Here is a 23,470-nt window from a genome sequence, read left to right as displayed (position 1 = left end):
TGCTTGCCTTCTCAATGGCAGGGGGTGCGGGGGTAGGGATTTGGGGGTGGAAGAGAGAATTTGGAACTCAAAGTTTTAAAAACAAATGTTAAAATTGTTTTATATGTAACTAGGGAAAATAAAACACTAAAACATATTTTCCCCTCTTCATGGTGATATAGTCTTCACTCAAAATTTTTTTTTGGATATCCAAGTTGCTTCCAGATTTTTTTTTACTATTGTAATTAGTACAATCATGACTATCTTTGTACAAATTGGTCTCTTTTTTGCTTCAAATCATTTCTTTGGAATATGTTCTCAGGAGTAGAATTTTTTAGTCAAAGGGTCATAAGGAAGGTTGCCAGCCAGATGGTACTTGACCAGCTTGGCCAGCTTTTTATCACGGAAGCCGGCTGCTTCTTCCTGATGTTCAGTGTTTTATAGTTTTGATTTTCATGACTCACTCAAAAGCCAATTTTATGGCTCTTGTTGCATATTGCCAGATTGCTTTCTACAAAGTTGGTACCAATTTGCATTGCTACCATCAATGTACTGTCAGCCAGCAATGTACCTGTTTCCCCATAGTGTCCTCTATAAAAGGTTTCATGATTTTTTATCTATTTTTGCTAAATATGAGTGTGAGGTGATACTCCACACTTGTTTTAAAGTGAACTTCTTTCATTAGTATTGAGGTTAAAAATTTCTGCAAGTATTGTTTTTTTGCTATTTTTTTCATGTTTATGAATTACCTATTACTTTGTTCCATTGGGGCCTGGATATTACCCATCTTGTTTTAATAGAAACGAGGTCATCTAATGTTTTGTCGTATGTCTGAAATGGGCAGAGGTAATGAGTTTTTCTCATGTTCAAAGGTCTCCTAGGCAGCATGCCATGGTGGACAATGTATTAGGCTTAGAATCAGAAGAAGTTTGGGGTTCAAATCTTGACAGGTCACTTCCTGGCTTTTTACCCCTGGTATCACATGTAACCTCTGTGTGCCTAGTTTGCCTATTAAGTCACAGGTCAAGTTCTCTAGGGATATTAGATATTATCCAGTTCAATCTCACTGTTTTAAAGAGTCAGAGAAGTAATGATCGATACTAGTTGCAAATTAGAAACTGAAGTACCTCATTTTATCTAAGGATTCAAATTTCTTTCATTTTCACTCAGAATTGCACATCATCCTTGCAAATGTAATTTTTTTACATGATTTCCCATTAAAATTGTACTCCAATATAGATTCTACTCCTAAGTTTCTCAATAGCTATGCCAGTGGAGCACAAACACAGGCAAGTCTAATCAAGCTAAAAAGATTTTAAGTACTGGCCTAGAAAGAGGCCACATGCCTCTAATCTCAGGACTGGCCATACTAAGCTTGGAGAAGTTTATCACCTGAAGGCTAGCTACCCGGTGACAAGTATTTTTGGCCACAGTAATTCATGAAGACTGCATACTAAGTCATGGAAAGGATGTTGCCTTCACCAACAGATCTTTTGAATTATTAAAGTAACATTAGTTAATATTTATGCCTAGCTGACTGAAATAAAGAGTTCTACTTATCATTAAGGAAAATTGAGTTACTTTTAAATCACGCTAATTGTTGGCCTTAATAGCCATGCCTATGAGTGGTCTGGTAGTTCTGAAAATGTCGAACTTGCCACCACTGTCCACACGTAGCCACAAAGTTCCCAGCTTGAATAAGATTAAAATGTAATTGGGAAAGGTTTAATAAATAAAATACAATATAACATAGATAATATTAATTTGTGGGTTTTTAAGTCAATATGTGGCCCACAGGGATCCGTTTCTATTTGATTTTGACATCACTGATCTTCATCATCACTGACAGGAGGGTCAGAAAAAGAAGGCAGATGCTTAGGGCAGATGTTAATAGCAAAATGACTTGTAAATGTCTCCCTGCTCAACTTTAAATAATAAAATGCATTAGTGATTAAACTCCATCTGTGACTATGTCTAACAGCAGCGTGCATTATCTCTTCATACCCAGAGACTGCCAGGCGGTCATCTGACTGGTGTGTCCAGAAATGATCCATAAAAGACTCAAGACTTGGATGCCATTTAATGTAGAGGAGGCCCCTTCAGGGAGCTTCTGAGTCCAGACAGAATGCGTGTTCTTCTGCCAGGAAAAACATTTCAGAGTTCGGTCCAAGATTCCCAAGAAGGCTAAACAACAAAAATGGCTTCATGAGGAAGTCTGACCAAGGCAGATCATGTTTTCACCCCAGATGACGTCTCTAGCGCTTTTCTCAGTTGAGTACACACACCAGGAACATTTCTGGTGTTAGTCAAGGTAGGAGGACAGGGCCTATCATTTCAATGATGTAGAGATCCCCTATATAGCTTTTTAAACATTCTTTATATATTTAGGGGAAAATTTTTTTAAATATTTTTTTATTTTTAGCTTACCACACACGGTTTTACATAATTTTGAGTTCCAGATTTTCTCCCCTCCCTCCCCCTTCCTTCCCCAAGACAGCATGGAATCTCATATAACTACCATGTATATTAATTTATACACTAGTCAAGTTGTGGAGAAGAACCATGACCAATGGAATGAATCACGAGAAAGAAGAGACAGAACCAAAAAAAAAAACAAACCAAGAACAGAAACAAAACAGAAGAAAAAAGGTGAGCATGTAGTGTGCCTCAATCTGCATTCAAACTTCACAGTTCTTTCTCTGGATGAAGATAGCATTCTCCATCGTGAGTCCCCTGGAGCTGTCCCTGCACCTTGCGTTGCTGAGAAGAGTGAAGTCTGTCAGAGTTGGTCCTCACGGAATCCATATATCTGTGGTTGTGCACAATGTTCTCCCAGCTCCGCTCCGCTCACTCAGCATTATGTCGTGTAGGTTTTTCCAGGCTGTTATGAAGTCCGCATCATCCCCATTTCTTATGGCACAGTAGTATTCCATTACCTTCATATACCACAGCCTGTTCAGCCATTCCCCAATTGATGGGCATCCCTTTGATTTCCAATTCTTGGCTACCACAAAGAGAGCTGCTATAAATATCCTTGTACACACGGGTCCCCTTCCCTCTTGTGTGATTTCTTTGGGATACAACCCTAGAAGTGGTATTGCTGGGTCAAAGGGTATGAACATTCCTATGGCTCTTTGAGCGTAGTTCCAAACTACTCTCCAAAATGGCTGGATCATCTCACAACTCCACCAGCAATGTAACAATGTTCCAATTTTCCCACATCCTCTCCAGCATTTATCATCCTCCTGCTTTGTTATTTTAGCCAGTCTTACAGGAGAGATGTGGTATCTAAGAGTTGTTTTGATTTGCATCTCTCTAATCAGTAGTGATCCAGAGCATTTCTTCATATGCCTATAGATAGCTTTAATTTCTTCCTCTGAAAACTGCCTGTTCATATCCTTTGACCATTTCTCAATTGGGGAATGGCTTGTATTCCTATATATTTGGCTCAGTTCTAGAAATGAGGCCTTTATCAGAGATACTAGTTGCAAAGATTTTCTCCCAATTTTCTGCTTCCCTCCTAATTTTTGTTGCATTGGCTTTTTTTGTACAAAAACTTTTCAATTTAACATAATCAAAATTATCCATTTTGCATTTTGTAATGCTCTCTATCTCTTGTTGGGTCATGAATTCTTTTCTTTTCCATAAATCTGATAAGTAAACTATTCCTTGCTCTCCCAAATTACTTATAGTATCAGGGAAAAAATTAAATTACTCTCTTCAGGGCTGTTTTTTTTTCTTTTTCATTTAATTCCATTTATTCATTTAATTTCATTTAATTCAACAAACATTCATTAAGCATCAGTTTTGAAGAATAAATAGTAACTGTCTTCAAGGCACTCATGTGCAACAAATATATGTTTTGAGTTTTGATTATGTACTGAACACCTTTTGCCTGATACTTTGCTAGTTTACTACTGATAAGAATTCTAATGGTTTTAAACAGTGATAGTGCCTCTAAAAGTTCCTGGCTCGTTTCCAAGAAATAACTTACTTGTTATCAGGATCTGGTCAAACTTTTAAAAGCACTAAGCTTTTCAAATCAAATCAAATTTTATTTGATGAAAACAGAATTGATTTTACCAAAACTTTTGTGTTCTGGTCTAACCTCTTTGAGCCTCAGTTTCCAAATCTCTATGGTAAAATAGAGACAATTTACTTGCATCACCTACCCCAATGGGTTGCTGGATCAAACGAGATAATATATGTAAAGTATTTTAAAACCACAAGTCCATATCTTCAGAATTTTTAATAGTTTCATGTTTTTGTCTGGTTCCTAGCTGAAGTTATTCTTCTCACTCAGCTGTTTTTCCCAGGTAGCATCAAGAAGAGGTAATAAAAGGCAGCTGGACATGAGCAAGAATTTCTCAATTTTCACTCTGCCCTGATCAGTTTCCTGCCACACCCCCCACCCACCCTCCATAGTGTGTGAGGAACCATGCAGAATGAGGAAAGAGCTTTAGGTTAATTTTAAAATATATTTTAAAAATTGTGTTGATATCCACTGTGCCACCCTGCTACCCCTAAAAGAGAAACAGAAAAAAGGAAAACAAGAAAGCAGTTCTATAAAACTAACTGACTCATCAACTGTGTCTGATGATTCGTGCAGTGCTACACACGCATAGCCCTCATCTCTCCAATGAAGGGAGGGAAGGAGATAAATGTTTTTGCTGCTTCTTGTAGGCAAAGTTTGGTCATTATGGTATTAATTTTATTTGTTTTTATTGTTGCTATCGTTTTTTGAGGCTAGAACTTTGTAAGTACAACATAAATGTGAGTTGTTGCTTAAATCAGGCTTAACTGAAAGCCCTCCTACTCAGAGGATTCTAGAACTTAGAAGGAGAAAAGACCTTACCCAATCACTCCACCCAACCAGGTCACGTTATAGTTGTTTCTGGTTCATGATCCATGTTGTCTTGTTAGGTCGTGCTGCTTACTAACTCTCATTACTTTGGTTTACATATATACTTTTGCAATCACACACACACACACACACACACACACACACTCATTCCAGTAGAATTTGTAGAACCTTTATCCTGTGTATAAAGATAGACATCACAGAATTATCCCTTAGGGAATCAGCAGAAGGCAGCTAAGCCCTACTCTGACCTAGGACTTAATTGGCATAGGATGAATCTGGGTAATTAGAGAAGCAAAGCAGCCTCTTTCAGCAGTCATGCTCTATAGCAATGTGTGGGTTGGCACAGCAGGCAGATATATCAGTGCTAAACAAACTCAGTATGGGTCACAGTGAGAAGAGCACTGATTTTAGGGTACAGATACCCTGGGTTCAGATTCCCACCTCTGATGCTTACTATACGCATGTAACCTTCACTTCCTTGGGCCTCTGTTTCCTTATCTGTAAAATGAATGGGTTGGAATAGATCATCTCTAAAGTCCCTTCTGGGCAGATTGGTGGCTCAGCGGATAGAGCATCTAGCCTGGAGTCAGGAAGACCTGAGCTATGTGACCTTCAGTAAGTCATTTAACTCCTATTTGCCTCAGTTTCTTCATTTGTTATCTTTGCCAAGAAAACTCCAAAAATGGGGTCCCAAAGAGTCACCAATGAAAAGACTGGGCAGCAAAAGTGCCTTCTAGACTTAGATCAGGGGCCTAGATCTAGATAGAGTGCTGGGCCTGTAGTTGGGAAGACCTGAGCTCAGATCTGCCCTTGGATACTTATTGGACATGAGACCCCGAGCAAATTACTTAACCTGTCTGTCTCAGTTTCCTCATATGTAAAATAAGGATGATAATAGTACCTATGAGATAATATTTATAACCTTAAAGCACTCCATAAAGGATGGTTTTCAACCATCCTATAGACCCTTTCAAAGGCCTAGCTGTGTTGGAATACATGAAAAGAGTCTAGAATTGCGTGTGAAAGAATAGTCTTTGGCATGATTCCTCGAGTGAAACCTTGTCTCTACGTCATACTACTAGGTCACACTAGCGCGCGCACACACACACACACACATCTTCGTGTCATATAAATACCTACTTTTTCTTCTGTGGGAGCTCTTATTGCAGGTTCCTGAGAGTGATGAGCCACTCTGAGACACAGTCCATCCCATATTTCTTCTTGATTCATCTCCCTCCTTCTCAGCCAAAGACAAACTCCCATAGGAGGCCAGAGCTAAATCAGCAGATGGCAATTCACCACGATTTCCTGCCCAGCGCACAGCTGCCACGTAGAGAGTACCAGCCACTGGCAAGGCAACGAACAGCAGACTAATGCACCTATAGGGAATAAGGACTGTGTCTTCTTCTGCTCCCTCCTTCTTTCCCTCCCACCTAAAGTCATCTCTGCCTCCTCCCAAATAGTTCAGTTCAACCTCTCCTTTATTTTTTCTATGGTGCCACAAGGCCTATTCTAAATGAGCTGTGCAGTAAGTGCTCAATAACTCTGTTTAAAAAGCCACCTTCTCCAGGAAGTCTTCTCCAATTAGAACGGCATTGTATTAGACTTTTCTACACATAATGCATAATTCACACACACACATTTATATAGTTAGTTCCTCGGCACTAACCCTCAGGGTTATTTGACAAAACTGTGAAGCAGAAAAATGATATTTGTCTTCTGTAGTGCATCAACTCTCCTTTCCGTGTCTCTTCCCATTTTAGTGCCCATGCCAAGCATCTTCATGTGGCCCTTGCACACCCAACGCTGATGTTGCAAGCTTTACCTTCGTATTATAGAGACTATTCCACCCCTTACTGACATTTCCTTGTCCTCTGTACTCATCTGTGAAGCCTTCTGATGTAGATTGCTAATTTCTAGTGACCTAATTCATGTTATTGTTCTAAAAACTGATAATGGCTTAGAATTTACCCAGCTTTCACAGGAAGGAATATAGGATTCCTGGAGAAATTAATCTCTAGCACAGGTATTTCAGATATCATGATAGGTTGTAGGGAGAGGCAAAGAGATATTTGGGGGCAGAGGAAAATTCCGTGACACTTTTCAGTTCATAGTATGGATCAATGTGTGCAAAATGTTCTGCAAACCTTAAAGGACTAGATAAATGTCATTTCTTCTTATCATTGTTCTTTCACCTGAAATGGAGCTATTTAGTGGAGGGGCACAGGGCTCTCTCCTTGTTTTCTTCTGTTCAGTAAGTTTGTCAGTGATTTAGATGATGATATAGACTACATGCTTATCAAATTATGGATGACTGAAATTTTTTTCTTAATTGGATAGAAGAACTGGATGTGAAAAGATTTCAGCATGGAGAGAGCACTGGACCTGCATCCAGGAAAGACCTGGGTCAAAATTCCCCCTCTGACACTAGCTCTATGATGATGGGCAAGCCTCTTGATCTCTCTTAGCCTTCATTCCTTTATCCGTAAAAAGGGTATCATAGCACCTTTTCGCAGGATGATTGTGAGACAACATGTAAGTGATCAAAAGAGACAAATAATGTTTAAAGCTTTGTTAAACTTAGAAGGCTGTGTAAATACCAACCATTCATATTTCAACAGGCTGGAATAATGGACTAAATTTAAGAAGGTGCAATTTAATGAAGATAAATATAACATCTTGATTTTGGAGTTCAGATATTAACTCCACAAGAAAAATCAGGGAAGATTTAGCTTAATGGTCATTTATGCCAAGGAGGAAAAAGAAAACTGATAGTTTCAGTGGTCTGCCAATTTAATATTAGCCAACAGTCTGACAAAATTAGCAGTCATACCCCTCACTATAATGCAGTCCTAGGCTTCATTAATGGAAATAAATTGCATGTATCCTTCTAAAGTCTTACTCTGATGTATCACCATGGCCCAAAAATGATCCTGGGCTCTTGAAGGCCGTGCCAGGGGCTTTCTAGCTCTGCCAGGTCCTTCAAAGTTGCCAAGGTTTCAATTGAGGAGCCAGAACCAGGCTCTATGCCCATCATTTGAAGACATATCTAAGTTAGGAGAAGCTGTGTGTTGAACAATACAACTTTCAGCCACTAAGAGTCAAAGAGAATCATAAGGGATTGCTACTTACCTTGGTGGAGAGAGTGGAGGCAGACAAAATCATGGATCCTTGAAATAGTGTTTAGAACCAGATGGAGAAGTGACAGACAGTCCACTGTACTGTGTGCTCATTAGACTACATCTAGACCATTAAGGCCCAGTTGTGAGTACTACGGTTTAAAAGGTGGCATTGACAAACAGTAGTATGACCAGAGGAAGATAATCAGAATGATAAGAGCACTTGGCACCATAATTCAGATGAGAAAGTGGGGATGTTTATTCTGAAGAATAGAAGATTTAGGGGGAAATGATAGTTATCTTCAAAAATCTAGAAGGATGCCATCTGGAAGAAGGATTACATAGAAATTGTAAAGTTTCAGAGGAGACAATTAGGAACGAGAGGTTCCCTGTAACAGAAATCACAGGGAAACAAAATTATTAGAATTATTGAATGTCAGAAACAATGGATCTTAGCTTGTTCGGGTTTGTGAAGTGAGGTTTTGATGCCCTTATATGTGGTAAATTTTTAATGTAGATGCCATGTACCACTGAGAAAAGGTATATTTTGTTCTATCCCCATTCAATTTTCCCCAGAGGTCTATTGTACCTAACTTCTCTAAAATTCTATTCACCTCCAGGTTTCCAAAGTGAATGATTGTAGTCAATCAATAAACATTTATTAAGAACATACTATGTGGTAGGCACTGTGCTAAGTGCTGGGGATACAAAGAAAAGCAAGACAGTCCTTGCTTGCAAGGAATACATAGTCCAAGTGAGGGAGACAACATGCAAACAATTATATGAAAACAAACTAAAATAGGATAAATTAGACATAATCAACAGAAGGAAGACACTAGAATTAAGGGGGATGGGGAAAACTTTCCCAAAGAAGATAGGATTTTAGTTGTGAACTGAAGAAAGTCCAAGAAGCCCAGAGATGGAGATGAGGAGGTAGAGGACTCCAGGCATGGGGGACAGTCAATGAAAATGCCTGGAGTCTAGAGTTGGAGTTACTTGTGAGAGTAAGATCAGGGAGACCACTGTCACTGGACCATAGAGTGTCTGGTGGGGAGCAGGGAGGGTGTAAAATGTAAGAAGACTGGAAAGGCTGGTTGTGGCCATGTTATGAAGGTCTTTGAAGTCTGAACAAAGGATTTTATATTTGATTCTGGGAGTGATGGGGAGCCCCCAGCGTTTATTGAGTGGGGGAAAAGGGGCTGACCTAGTCACACCTGTGCTTTAGGAAAAATCACTTTGACAGTTGAGTGGAGTGGAGAGAAACTTGAGGCGGGCAGACCCACTAGTAGGCTATTTCAGTAGTCCAGGCATACCAAGGTGATGGCAATGTCAGAGGAGAAAAGAGGGCATATTAGGGAGAAGTTACAAAGGTAAAATGGATAGGCCTTGGTAGCAGATTGGATGTGGTGGATGAGGGAGAGTGAGGATTAAGAATGACAGAGGTAGGATGGTGGTACCCTCAACAGTAATAGGGAAGTTTGGAAGTTGGGAGGGTTTGGAGGGAAGGATAATATGTTCAGTTTTGGACACCTTGAGTTTAAAATGTCAGTGAGACATTCAATTTGAGATGTCCAGTGGGCAGTTGGAGATGTGAGTCTGGAGGTCAGCAGAGAGATTAGGACTGGATGAGCAGATTTGAGAATCATCAACAAAGGGATCACAATTAAAGCCATGGGAGCTGATGGACTCACTAAGGAAAATGGTAGAGAAGAAGAAAAGAAGAAAGTCCAGGACAGAGTCTTAAAGGATACCCACAGTTAGCAGGACTGTCCTGGATGGAGATTCAGCAAAGGACACTGAGGAGGAACAGTCAGATAAAGAGGAGAACCAGGAGAAAGTAGTGTCCTGAAAACCTAGAGAGGAAAAATTTTAAGGGAAAGAGGCTGATCCACAGTGTCAAAGACTCCAGAGAAGTCAAGAAGGATGAAAACTAGAACAGCCTGTTAGATTTGGCATTTAAGTGTAAAGGGGGCTTGTTTTCAGATTAGAGGTGTAAAACTCTGGGCCAAGGCTGGACCAGATTAAAATGTAATTAGAAAATATTTTAACAAAATAAAAAAAAGACAATTCAACATTTGCTGTTCTTCACTTGACTCATGACCCCATTTGGGGTTTTCTTGGCAAAGATACAAGACCGGTTTGCCATTTCCTTCTCCAGCTCATTTTGCTGATGAGGAAACTGAGGCAAACAGAGTTAAGTGATCTGCTCAGGGTTACATATCTAGTAAGTGTCTGAAGCCAGATCTGAACTCAGTTCTTCCTGACTCCAGGCTCAGTGCTCCATCTACTGCACTACCTACATGATACAACATAGATGTGATAATTTGTGATTTTCTAAGTCAATATGCCCATTTCTATTTGAGTTTAATGCCACTGCTTTATAGCATGTTCAGCTTGCCTACATAGGGGTGCCCTGAAGGGCTTGTCCTGGGCATGTTGAGATCTCCTAAGATGGAGGAACTTTTCCTCTACAACCACCTTTGAATGGCTGATTAAACAGAATAGGTGGCATCTGTAAAACTGGAGATTGAGACATTCACTTTTTCTGACTCTCTGACTCCACCTCTTTCCTGCTGCTTCCAGAGGGTGAATAAATAGAGAGGATACCTTTTTCTCCCTCTCTTCTTTTCAGCCCCCCTGGAGAGTAGTGTTTGTTTAGTTGTATTTAATTTGTCTTTCTCAGTTTCAGGTGCCAACAGTGATCCCCAACAGACCTGGACCTTCTAGCAATGGTGACCTTGCAGCTAGGACTCCAGGAAGGATGTTGCAGCCAGCTAGCTTGGCAGGGAAGCCTTGGGAAGCCAAGGTGTCCCTGGGCCTGGAGCCTGAGGAGGGTTTTGGACTTGGAACTGGGATTATGTTCCATAAGAACCAAGCTAAGTTGTTTGCATATTTTTTTACATCTTTGAAACAAGTATTTCTTTGTAAAAGCTAAATTGGCTGTCAGTGGTTAAATGGAACTACTGATTAGGGCATCCCCTCTTACACTTGAAGAAATACACCATTAGTGGTCGCTGAAGCTATTTGCGGAGTGCCTAGACACCCCCAATCTCCTTACAGGTACCAGAGATCCCCAGGGGATGAGTGAAATGTAACTTGCCCGGCCTTCAGGCAATAGAGGTCAAAGTGACTAGTTTCACAGTAATTTTGGAAAGAGCAGTTTTAGTTGAATGATGAGGTTGGAAGCCACACAGCAGGGATTTAAAAAGAGAGTGAGAGGACAGGAAATGGAGGCACCCACTGTAGAAGGTCTTCTCAAGGAGTTTGGCCACAAAAGGGAGGAGAACTATGGGGTGATAGCTGGGGGTGAGTGGGGCACAGACGGATAAAGTGTTTTGGTGCTCGCTATTGTTGTTTTCTGAAGATAAGGAAGACGTGGGCATGTTTGTAGGTGGTAAAGAAGCAGCCAGGAAACCGGAGAGATTAAAAGCAAGTGAGAGAGTGGGCATAACAGAGACAGCAATTTGGTGGAGAAGACAGGATAGAATGGGGCACTTGTACACGTGGAAAGATTCCCCTTGGCAAGGAGAAGGGACTTTCTGATTTTCCCTGAATAAATGAGCAGATAAGTGGCAGTGATACTTGAATTCATCTCTGTTAATGCCCAGTGCAGTGGTCTTTCTATGCCATTCATTCAAGAAACATTTCTTAAGCACCTGTGATATTGTCTGGGAACTTATACTCTAGGAAAGGCATCTAACATACATCCATAATTATTCCTTCAGTAACAAATACGAAGTCTATAGCACAGTGCTATATGGCACTTGAGAGGAGAGAGGTCATCACCGATAGGTAGAATGATGGAAGGCTTCCTGGAGGAGGTGGCATTTGAGTTAGATTCTAAAAGACTTATAAGAATTCAAAAGGCGGAGTGGGAAGTGTATTAAACATGGAACAGTATGAATGATTATAATAACTCAAATTTATAGAGCATGCTAGTGTTTGCAAAGGCTTACATGAGCTCATTTCTCCAAAACAACTCTGTGAGATAGGTGATTTATTATGTGCCACTTTACAGGTAGACGTTATAATAATTATTTATAATACTCAAGATATTGGGAGACACCCTGTTTTCCAGAGCTAAGGCCCAACAAGCAAGCTATGCTCTGACCTTGGCATAACAACAATCCTTTATGCTCAGCTCTGGATGACTTAGCCCTCTGGCAAAAATCACATAATTATTGTATTGCTTTGACCAGCATCAGGTGTTCTCTTAGCTTAGATAAGCACTGGACAGTACCCGTGTTCCAGTCATGAAGTCCTGCTATGAATTGAACTTGTCTTATTGTTGCTTTTACCCCTCATTGTCCTCATAGGTTTAAAGCAGGTCCCCCCATAAGGGATGGGGCCCCAGTACATGTGTCCTTGCTTGAAAGCTGGTTCCCTCAGTTTAAAATTAAATTTCTGTTTGATTTCTGACTCTTCTGTCTGTAGCCTGCTCTGTTTGGATAATGGGGCACTTGTACATGTGGAAGGATTGCCCTTGGCAAGAAGAAGGGACTTTCTGATTTTCCCTGAATAAATGAGCAGTTAAGTGACAGTGATACTTGAATTCATCTCTGTTAATGCCCAGTGCAGTGATCTTTCTATGCCATTCACAGGTTAGAGGCCAGTTCAATTCAGTTGACATTAAGTGGTGTCAGGAGTGTGAGTGGACAAAGAATTGGGCCATTGGACTTCCCAGTACCAGAGGGAATGGACTAGGCATCACCAGATGTTTATTTTTCTGGAATCCAACCTCTTCCGGCTCCCCCCTCCTCTCCCCACCCCCCCCCCCCCCCCGCCCCAGTCTGGTGAGTCCTCTACCCTCGTTCCTGACTCTCTGGTCTTTAACCTGCTCTGCTTGCCTCTGGCCATCCGCAGGTTACAGGACAGTTTGGACATAATTAATAAACATAATGTCCATTTAATGTCCACTTTATGGGTAAGGAAACTAAGATTTAGACAGACTAACTTAAGTAATTTACCCATGGTCATGGACATAGTGAGTATCTGAGGCAGATTTGAGCCTAGGCCTTCTAGACAGCTAGTTAGCACTAAATTACGCTTCTTCTCAAAAGCACAGAGCTGGAAATAGGCAGAGAATTTATGAGGAATCACAGGGCATTGTGGGGGTCTATGAGGTCAAAACTTTTTTCATAATGATACTAAGATTTTCTAATACAGTAAATATCAATAAATATTACCCACATATACACAAATTCTTTAGGATCTTTATTAATTTTTAAGAGTGCAAAAGGGTCCCAAAAGTTTGAAAAGGGGAAGGAAACAGGCATTTATTAAGCAGCAATTATGTGCCAGGCACTGTGCTAAGTGCCTTACAAATATCTCATTTGAGCCTCACAACAACCCTGAGAGGTAGATATTGTTTCCACTTTATAGATGAGGAAACTGCAGCAGAGAGGTTAAGTGACTTGCCCCAGAGTGTCTAAAGGCCAGATTGGAATTCGGACTGACTCCAAGCCCAGCACTCTAGCTGACTGTACCATATTTTGTTGCTTAGTCTTTCAGCTTGTGACCCCATTTGGGGCTTTCTTGGCAAAGATACTGGAGTGGTCTGCCATTCCCTTTTCCAGCTCATTTTACAGATGAGGAAACTGAGGCAAACTGGGTAAAGTGACTTGCCCAGGGTCACTCAGCTAATAAGTATCTGAGGCCAGATTTGAACTCATGAGATGTGAGTCTTTCTGACACTGCGTCCACTGCACCACCTACCTGCCCCACTATGCTACATAACTGCCTCTTAAAGTCTAAAGCAGTAACATCAACCTCAAAAAGAAATGGAGACCACTGAACTATATATACGGATCCCTGTGGGCAGCATGTTGACTTAGAAAACCACATGCTTATACATTTTTATTAATATATCACTGCATTGAAATTGGACAGTAACTACATTTTTATCCGGCTGGAACTGCACCCTTGAGTGTTGTGGGCTGCCTGAGTCTCCGCAGGCCACATATTTGACACCCTGGTCTAAGGTATAGAGTACCTGGAGGGGAACAGTGTGAAATAAGGATGGGAAAGTAAGGTGGAGCCGGCTTCTGAAAGCTCTTGAACACCAGCCTGGGGAATTTGACTTTTCCAAACAACAGTGAGCTACACAAAAGTTTTGAGCTGAGGAGTGAGATAAACAGCTCTATGAATGGAGCTAACACTACAGTAATGAGAAAAATGAATTGGAGGCAGAGATGGTGGAGCCTCAAAGACCTTTCAGACTGCTCAGTTTTCTCATCTGTAAAATGAAATGGGAGGCGGGAGTTAGGACTAAGATGATCCAGTAAATGCACATTAGATGTTGAAAGAACGAATAATCTTTAAGATTTCTTCCAACTCAAAGATTCTTTGATTTTCTTCCTTATAAAGTCGGTTCTCCCCTTGGATGAATTAAACTATCTTAAATCTTTTTTCTTTACTTTGACTGGACTAGATTGTGATTTTTCAAAACAAAAGGCATCAATTACCCCAGAATCATCCAATAAATGAGAAGTCATTTCCATTTACTTTAAAGACTGAGAAGCTGATGCCACTGCTTCCCATGAAATATACCTTAACCAGTCGGACCAACGCTTCTATACTCACAGACACAGACCAGCAAATGCATCAAGTGGGAGAAGCCCAGGTGCACATCTGGCAGTACCCCAAACTGAGGAGGTTGAATTTAAAGAAAAGTCTAGAAAGGGGGCTGAAAATGAGACATTCCTGAATTTTAAAATATCTGCCAAAAGAGAAAAAATTATTAATAATAATGCTTCTTATTCTTATAGCACTTAATACTTTTCAAATTAAAGTTATCAGTTGTCATGTTTGTTTTTTCTCCTTACCACTTCTTCCCTGATTAAAAAAAAAAAAAGAAAAAGAAAACTCATGTAACAAATAAACAGTTAAAACAAATCCCCACATTGATCATGTCCAAAAATGTGTGTCTCACTCTGTGCTTTAGTGTATTTCCTCTTAATCATCAGCACTCTGGAATCATGGCTGGTAATTTTATTGATCAGAATTTTGAAGTCTTCCAAAGTTGGCTTTCTTTTCAATGTTGTTGTTGTCTCGGATCATTATATTGCTAAGAATAGCTAAGTCATTCACAGATGATTATCATACAATATAGCTGTTACTCTCTACAATGTTCTGCTCTCTTCATTTTGCATCAATTCATATAAGTCTTCCCAGGTTTTTCTGAAAATATCCTGCTCACCATTCCTGCTCACCATTTTTCATAGCACAATAGTATTCCATCACAATCATATACCACAACTTGTTTAGCCATTCCTCAATTGATGGGTATTCTGTCAATTACAATTGTTTGCCACCACCAAAAGAACTGCTAGGAATATTTTTGTACATATGAGTCCCTTTTTTTTGTATCTCTTTGGGATACAGACCGAGTAGTAGAATTACTGGGTCAAAGGGTATGCACAGTTTTATAGCACTTTTAAGCACAATTCTAAATTGCTTTCTAGGATAGCTGGACCAATTCACAGCTTCACCAACAGAACATTAATATATGTTTTCCCATAGTTTCTCCAGTTTTTGTCATTTTTTTTCTTTTTTGGCAACTTTGCCTCTCTGATAGGCATGAGGTATGAGCATCCTCAGAGCTGTTTTAAGCCTTTATGTTTTTCAAAGTGGTAGCCTATCTTTGATCTTATTTGATTCTTACAACTGTTTTTTTTAGTACTTTAAGCATTTATGAATGCATGTCTGATTACCTCCAGATTGCCTCTGGCTGTTTCCCACCCTTGATCCTATCAAAATATCTATACCCAAGTCTGTTACTCTAGCTCTCCATTGTCTGTCATCTTCATGTAGCCTTCAGCTATTTCCCACCCTCATTCCAATTTCTAGAGTCTGACCTCACCCCAGTCCCCCAGTCACCCCAGTCCCATCAAGACCCTCCCTAAACCCCTCCTCCCATCACCCCAGACTACTTGACCCTCCTAGATCCCTCCCACAATCTTTCTGTATGTAAGTCTCATCTTGCTTCCATGAAGGTACTCGGATTTAATCTAGCTCCGTTTAGATTCAATCTGGCCTGCTGGCATTAGCGTCACAAATGCTCAGGCTCCCAAAGAGTCTAGCCAATACGGTGAATCTTTAATAAACTTTGTTTTTCTTTGGCTGTAAGAAGGATTGAGTCGAATTCATTTGGCAGGACCAGATGTGTTGGTATTTTGGGGTCCTGAGCACCCCTAACCTCAATATTAGCATCTTGACAATCTTTTGCCTGCCCTTATATTCATGGGGATAGTGCCCAGGACACGCCCACTCTCCCTCTCAGTCTCAGTGCAAAGGCCACCATAGCCCTGGCTTCCCCCCAAGCCCTAGAGCTTTTGTACTACTCTCTCCCCTCTGATTCAGTTCTCATTTCTCTCCAAGACTTCTCTGCCTCCTTCCTTCAAGATGGGTGTGGTGAGTCCTTGTAAGAAATGGGAGGAGGAGTTTTGTTTCCACAGAACTAAAGGTGTACTTCCCCCCCACCCCACTCCAGCTTTAGCAGAAACCAGGCCTCAAGGTCGGTCAGGTGAGAGGTCAGAGGCTTGTATGCATGTGCATGCTTTTTGAGAAGGCAGTCAGGGGAATTAGAGAGGCCAAACCGCTTGAACCAGTTCAACCTTATCTAGGGTCTGGTCTTGGTCAAGAGTCCAGGCCTACTGATTTGCATAATTTGCATGTGTTAAAGGGGAAAGGTAGGGGAAGTAAAAGAACATAGATTAATCCTAAACTAAGACAAGGAAAATCTAATTAACTTCACTTTTGCTTCTGTATCCTTATTATCCTACCTATATAAACTGTATAACCTGGGAAAACTATGCAAAAAGTAAAGAATATAAACTAACCATAACTCTAGCAGGAGTGGAGTGGAGGGAATGGTTGGGGGGGGGGCAGCCCCCCCCCCCACCTTCCGCAGCTGTATCAGTGTGAGTGTTCCAGTGAGCACCATACCTGCCCTCTTGAAGAGAGTAATAAATGCCTTCCTCTGTCCACTCTGGTCCTGAGTTCTTTGGGTGAGAATGGGCAAATCACATGGATCTTCCCAAGGTCATGCAACCAGGAAAGCAACGAGCAGCGGAAACTCCTATCGGGCTTACTTCCTGATCCTGCCTTGGGGTGTCCTGTGATCCCCACTGCGGTGTTAAGAGGGCGACCACTCAGGATTCCCCTGGGGAACCCTGTAGTCTGCACAGCCTTCTTAAGGGGACATCACTTGGGTCTTCCAGCTCTGTCTCAGGAGCCTTGTGATCTTACCGCTGTCCTAAGGGGCCATCACTTGGGTCCTTCTTAGGGTCTGACCCCTAGGGGGCCCTGTGATCCCCACAAATTAAGGGGGGCTACCACTTGGTCTTCCTCTGGAAGTCCTGTGGTCTGCACAGCCTTCCTTAGGGATTGTCACAGGGTTCTTCCTCAGGACTTTGGCCCTGCCTAGGAAGTCCAGTGATCCCCAAAACCGCATTTCTCAATCCTCAAGTAGATAAAGAAGAGGCAATTCCTATCTTCCAGGAGGCTAGAGTCTCCACGCATGTCCAACTGCATACAGATGAGGCCACTAAGACTTAGTGACTTGCCCAAGTTTACATAGGTGGTAGGGGCAATATTTGAATTCAGGCCCTTTGACTTTAGGGACAGCTAGGTGACTCTGTGGATAAAGCTCTGGGCCTAGAGTTGGGAAGACCTGGGTTCTAATCCAGCCTCAGACACTCACTAGCTGTGTGAGCCTGGGCAAGTCATTTAACCCTGTTTGCCTCAGTTTCCTAATCTGTAAAATGAGCTGGAGAAGGAAATGGCAAACCATTCTAGTATCTTTGCCAAGGAAACCCCAAATGGGGTCACAGAGTTAAACGAGTCTGAAAAATTACTAAAAACTAAACACCTTTGACTTTCAGGCCAAGGGCACTTTCCACTGTACTACTCTGATGTGAATGTATAAGGATATAGAGACAAAAACCTTCCATTTCACTGGCATAGGAAATTGCATGCAGTGTGAGGAAATTCATTATACCCATTCAGATCCACACTTTCTCTTTTGTTTATCTTCTTAGAGAGATGCCTACACCACAGAAGCCTGGTGTCACAACAACCACTTGTGTCAGAGGCTAGACTTGAACCCAGCTCTTCTGGACTCTGAGGCTGGTCTTCTACCTGCTGTGCTATGCTGTCTTTTGATGGGAAAAAAGTTTAAATCCTTGTTAAGGACTCTATGTTATGTAATCACTGGTGTGAAAACTTCTTCCACTTGATCTTGCCTGTAATTTATAGTCTTAGGGAAGTATTTGGAGGGCACTGAGAGGTTAATTGACTTTCCCAGGGTCACACAGTCAGCATGTGTTATAGGCATAACATGAACTCAGGTCATTCTGACTCCGAGGCTGTCTCTTTAACCACATTACCCTTTGATGAAATCACAGATCCAGACCAAAAAACTACGATGACTGCAAAACCACGGTATCAAATTAACGAACAAAGAGCACCTCTGTGGGCCCAGATTAGATTTCCATTATATTCCAAGATTTCAGAAAGTATAACATTTCCCTCATGCTCAAGTCCTCAGTTTCCAAAGAGTACAAGTTAATAGCAGCTTGAAAAGCCATCATTCCGTTTTAATTTGAAAGCCTCTCTGCATATAACTGATACCCCTACTCTCATTAGCATCACAGCCAGATGCCAGAACAAGTTACAACACAGGTTATCTCAATTATCCCAGGATCTAGCCTCCTACAGAGTTGGCAATAATTTGAAGGTAGTTCTCTTAAGGCCAAAATCTGAAGCATGATTTCCCAGGGAGTAGGAGATGGGAGCCCTGGTTTCTGGACCTGCCCTCTACTGCTGTTGAGTTGGATGGACTTAATCAAAGCATTTAATTTCTGAAACTCAGCAACCCCACCCACAAGGAAGACAAATGATACTCTTTGTCCTTATTCCTAAGAAAATTCCAGGCTGGGTCATTGCAAAATGACTTCACCAAGGAATTTCCCAACAGTACTAAGCAGTATGACCGTGTATGCTTATGACTCAGACAGCAAGTATCATTCATAAGCCACTGAGCATCTACAAAAGAAATGAAGAAATCCGGAACAGCTTAGAGAGCTTTTGAAGCCACACCAAAGGGCTCAGATGAGGTTTGCTCTAGACCTAAGGAGCCTGCTTTGGCCTCTGCTAACTACTGTACCTGATAGGTTCAGGGTGATTCTAAGAATCTAGAGACCTCTGGGATCGAGGTGAAAGAGGACAAACTAGATTAGAAATCACATCTGACAGTTCCAAAACCCTCTGAGAGAATCCAGTGGAATTTGGATAGAACCAGATCTTCCTTAGATCCTATCCTACTCAAGAGGTCTTTTGTGGAGAAAGAGTCTGAAGCTGGCCAGTCCTGTTTGGTACCCAGCTCTCTCTGCGTGTTCTTTCCAGAGATCCCAGAGCACTCCAAGATGCATATAGCATGTGAGCTACGTCTCACTGTCCACTATCCCTGCCTGACAATGCTGGGTGGAGAAACGCAATCCAACAGGGTCTCTCAGTAGGGAAAACCTAGGAGCAAAGAGGATTGGTTTTCCCTGGTTTGTATCATATGGATTTTAATTCATTCAGTTGCCCAACAAAATACAGTCCTGTTATTCATATCTAATCTCATCTGCCATTTTTCACCAGAAGATCACCACTCCAGGGAGGCCAGTCTGAACTGCTATGTTTCTTCCTGCCTCTTTATCTTTAGTCATGCTATTATTCCAACGTAGAAGGCCATTCCCTTCTTCTCCACCCATATAAGTCCTACTTGTTAAGAAGGAATGTGGGGGTAGGTAGGTGGTGCAGTGGATAGAGCACTGGCCCTGGAGTCAGGAGGACCTAAGTTCAAATCCAGCCTTAGACACTTACTAGCTGTGTTGACCCTGGGCAAGTCACTTAACCCTCATTGCCTTCTTCCCACATCCCCCCTAAAAAGAGGGAATGTGGCTTAGTGGAAAAAGCCCAAGTTTGGAATAAGGAGACCTGGATGCTAGTCCTAGCTCTGCCATTCACTGCCTAAGGTGAGGTAAATCATGTAACTACAGTGCTCTGGGCTTTGTTCATAAAAATGCAGGACCAAATGACCTCCATTGCCCCTGATTCCCAATGACTTACGATAAGAGAACAGGGAGGGAATAGAGAACTGACATCCCCCAATACCCAAACTTCAGGTAATCCAGCTCCCATAAGGTATCTTACCCTTCTCTGAGCTCTTAAAGCCTCGAATTATTCTCTTATGTATAGGTTTTGTCCCACTAAATAGATTAGAATTGCTTGGAGGGTAGAGAATGCACTCTTACACTTTTTTTCTATTCTCCTAAGTTCCATGCAAGGCATTTGTACCTAGAGATAGCATTACCTAGTAGAGTTATAGGTCAGTCACCTATTGGCTGTGTGACCTTGAACAAATCACTTCACCTCTGACCTTCAGCCTTCTTATCTTTAAACAAAGGCATTGTATTAGAGAACTATACAACTGATAAGAAAATTTGAATGTTACTAAGGTTACAGAATTATGTAACCACCAAATCTCAGAATTGGATGGAATTTCAGAGGCCATCTCTATCCTCATCTGAGCAAAAATCCCCACCACATCATTCCCAACAAGTGGCTGTTCCATCTTGGCTAAGAGACCTCCAAGGAGAGAGAATCCACTATTGTCCTCACCAGTAACTTCTACTTCTGGATGACACATTGGTAGGTAGGCTTTCCTTGCTTCAAGCCTGAATTTGCCTTTTTGCAAACCACCTTTTGCTTTTTCTAGGTCTTAATTAACACTCTAGGTGATTACTTTCTTGCTGAACTGAACTAGACAGCAAGTAAAGTATCTGCTAAATGAGATCATTATGTAAAGCACTTTGTTACTAGGTCTCTATGTAAATTTACATATAAATGTAACTTGTTGTGGTGACATTCTTTGACATTTTTTTAAGACTCCTTAGCCAAAAAATACTACTATACATAAAATCGAGAGACCTAATGAGCTAAAGTGTAAACATCTCTGGGAGAAAGTACTGACTGGGGTACTGGATTATACCAAGACAGAGTCTTTGATTATACCCAGTTACAGACATGACATGGATGGTGAACCAACAAAGTTAGACTGAGATAAAAAGTACTGACTGGGGTATTGGATTATACCAAGACGGAGTCTTTGATTATATCCAGGTTGGAGGAGAACCAAGGAGGCAATGTTACAAAATGCATTGAGTGGAGCAGGTGTGTAGGAGGAGAAGGTATTCAACAGTGTCAACAGATTCAGACAGTCAGAGGTTAAAAACTGAGGAAAAGGTCAAAAGGATGAAGATTGAGGATTTAGCAATTAAGAACTTATTAATAACTTTGGGGAGTTTCAGTTGAGTAATAAGGTCAGAAGCAGTATAGCAAGGAGTTGGGAAGTAAATCAGAGAAGAGAAAGTTGAAACAGTGATTTTGGAAAGCTTTTTCTAGGAATTTGGCTGGAGAAAGAGAAGTCAATAGCTTGAAGAGGTGATAGGATCAAGTGAAAGTTTTTTGAGAATGGGGGAGATATGGCATTAATAGGCAGCAGAGACTGAATGAAAATTCATAATTTAAATGAATGAAAGTTATCCTTTTTAAAGGCTAGTGAGAAAATAGGTGGTACACAGTTTCTCCCAAAGGCTAACATGAAATGGCAAATGGGATTGTCAGTTAGTAAGTCACTAGATCTTCTTTGTAAATTCAGAGCAGTTCATGTTATATACACCTTCTTGCCCCTTTGTTGATTTATCTGTTTATGTTCAAAGTCTTTGAGTTTTCTTCTTCCTGAAATCTTTGGTACTCTCAGTCTCTCCCCACCACCCCTGAATTTTCCTCGTCACTCACTTCCTGACTCCCTCCCCTCAGATTGTGATTTCCTTGGGAGCAGAATCTCAGAGCATCTCAGCCTTCTCCCATACTAGACAATTCATGGTTCACCATGGCTCACCTCAGCTGGATACTGTGCTCCTTCCCTCAGGCTTCATGGAGCATTGCACAGCCCCCTACATGCCCAGTATCCTGTCCTGGTGACTTGTCCCATTCCCTCTGTTCTTTGGTTCTCTGGCCCAGCAAAGGTAGTTCAGAGGCTCTTCCCCCAGCATTGGCAATTCAGAGCTTTGCACCGCTGGTGCTTTCAGGCAGCCCCATCCTGCCAATCCTCGAACCTGCAGCCTTTTGTTTCTGAAGGGTGGTAACTAAGCTGACTGTCCAGGCCCAAGCAGATTTCTACACTTTGGGGCCAGTTTGTCCACAGCACTGGAAAGAGAGGGGGGGGAATTGGGACATAGGAGTGGGTTCTGATATAAGCCTGTGTCATGTCCTTAGGCCTGACAGTACAGCCTCACTCCCAGCAGCATGGGAGGTTGGGGAGGGGTTCTCAGTGAGCCCAGGGTCAGTGAATATCAGTGAGCTGAGGTTTGTTTGGGTTTTTTCGGAGGGGGGAAGGCAAAACATTTGGGGTTAAGTGATTTGTCCAAGGTCACACAACTAGTAAGTGTCAAGTGTCTGAGGTCAAATTTGAACTCAGGTCCTCCTGACTCCAGGGCTAATGCTCTATTCACTGTGCCACCTAGCTGCCCTTTAAACTTTCTTTTGGATTCTGGGTATCCTAGTTGTTTATCTTTGGCATATAACTTCTATTTTTGAGAGGTTTAAGCAGTTCGGAGATAATATCTTTCATCTTTTTTCTCACATGACCCAGAAGCCTCTGCACATTTCTTTTTGAAGCAGCCTTCACTAGAATGGCATTCTCCAAGACTTTAAAAGCTGATTTTCTATTTTCTCTGCTTTGAACAAAATTCAAGGCTAAGTGTTACCTGCTTATGATTGGGAGTTCATTGACCATAATTCTTTGCATGCAATCAAAGCAAGTCAGAGAACAGTGTGCAAAATCAAACACTCTCCTTCCCAAAGCAGGCCTATTTCCTGGTCCAGGAGACATATTCATTTCCATCAGCTGTTTTTGTGCTTAGGAAGTAGAGATGTCTCAGCAGAAATCTAAATTCCACAAATAAATGAATGACAAATCTGCTGAAATAGTAACTATATTGTTTTCCTTTCTTCCCCCGACCTAAGGATAATCATCACACTATGACAAAATCATACTATGGCCTGGAAAGGGACACTGAGCAAATGGATTTTCCTTGCCTATTATTTATTATTTTGGCTCTTTTATGTTAAATGTTAAGGGCTTTGCATAAGATTTTGCCCCTTGTTTTGTATGTTTATATCTCTTTACTGTTATTAAACTCAAAATAAAAATAATCTTTAATTTATTTTGTTTTATTTTTCCTTCTTTTTTGTTCTTCAAAATAGGTCAAAATGTGTCAGTCATATTATCTGCAGGGTGTCCCAAGGTATCTTATTACAGTTTTAAGCCATTAAAGCTTATAATTTCCCTAAGACTTTTGGAATATCCCATATATATCAATACTGGGTTACTAATAAATTCCAAACTGATACTATTGTTTAAAGTAGCTAGGTGGCTATAGTAGATAGTGGTAGA

General features: G+C 41.2%; 1 protein-coding gene across 1 annotated transcript in view; it reads right to left on the bottom strand.

The window, feature by feature from the left end:
* The window catches only part of LOC118838913 (O-acyltransferase like protein), a 90,258-nt gene that overhangs the window by 31,636 nt on the left and 35,152 nt on the right, over positions 1 to 23,470 (bottom strand). The window contains 3 exon segments of the mRNA XM_036746297.1: positions 1,984 to 2,163; positions 5,984 to 6,222; positions 14,545 to 14,680. Of these exon segments, the coding sequence (XP_036602192.1) occupies positions 1,984 to 2,163; positions 5,984 to 6,222; positions 14,545 to 14,680 (555 nt within the window).

This window comes from Trichosurus vulpecula, chromosome 1 (genome assembly GCF_011100635.1).
Source record: "Trichosurus vulpecula isolate mTriVul1 chromosome 1, mTriVul1.pri, whole genome shotgun sequence".
NCBI classification, from domain to species: Eukaryota; Metazoa; Chordata; class Mammalia; order Diprotodontia; family Phalangeridae; genus Trichosurus; species Trichosurus vulpecula.
The sequence above is the reverse complement of the archived record's forward strand: the minus strand, read 5'-3'. Positions and strand labels throughout refer to the sequence as shown.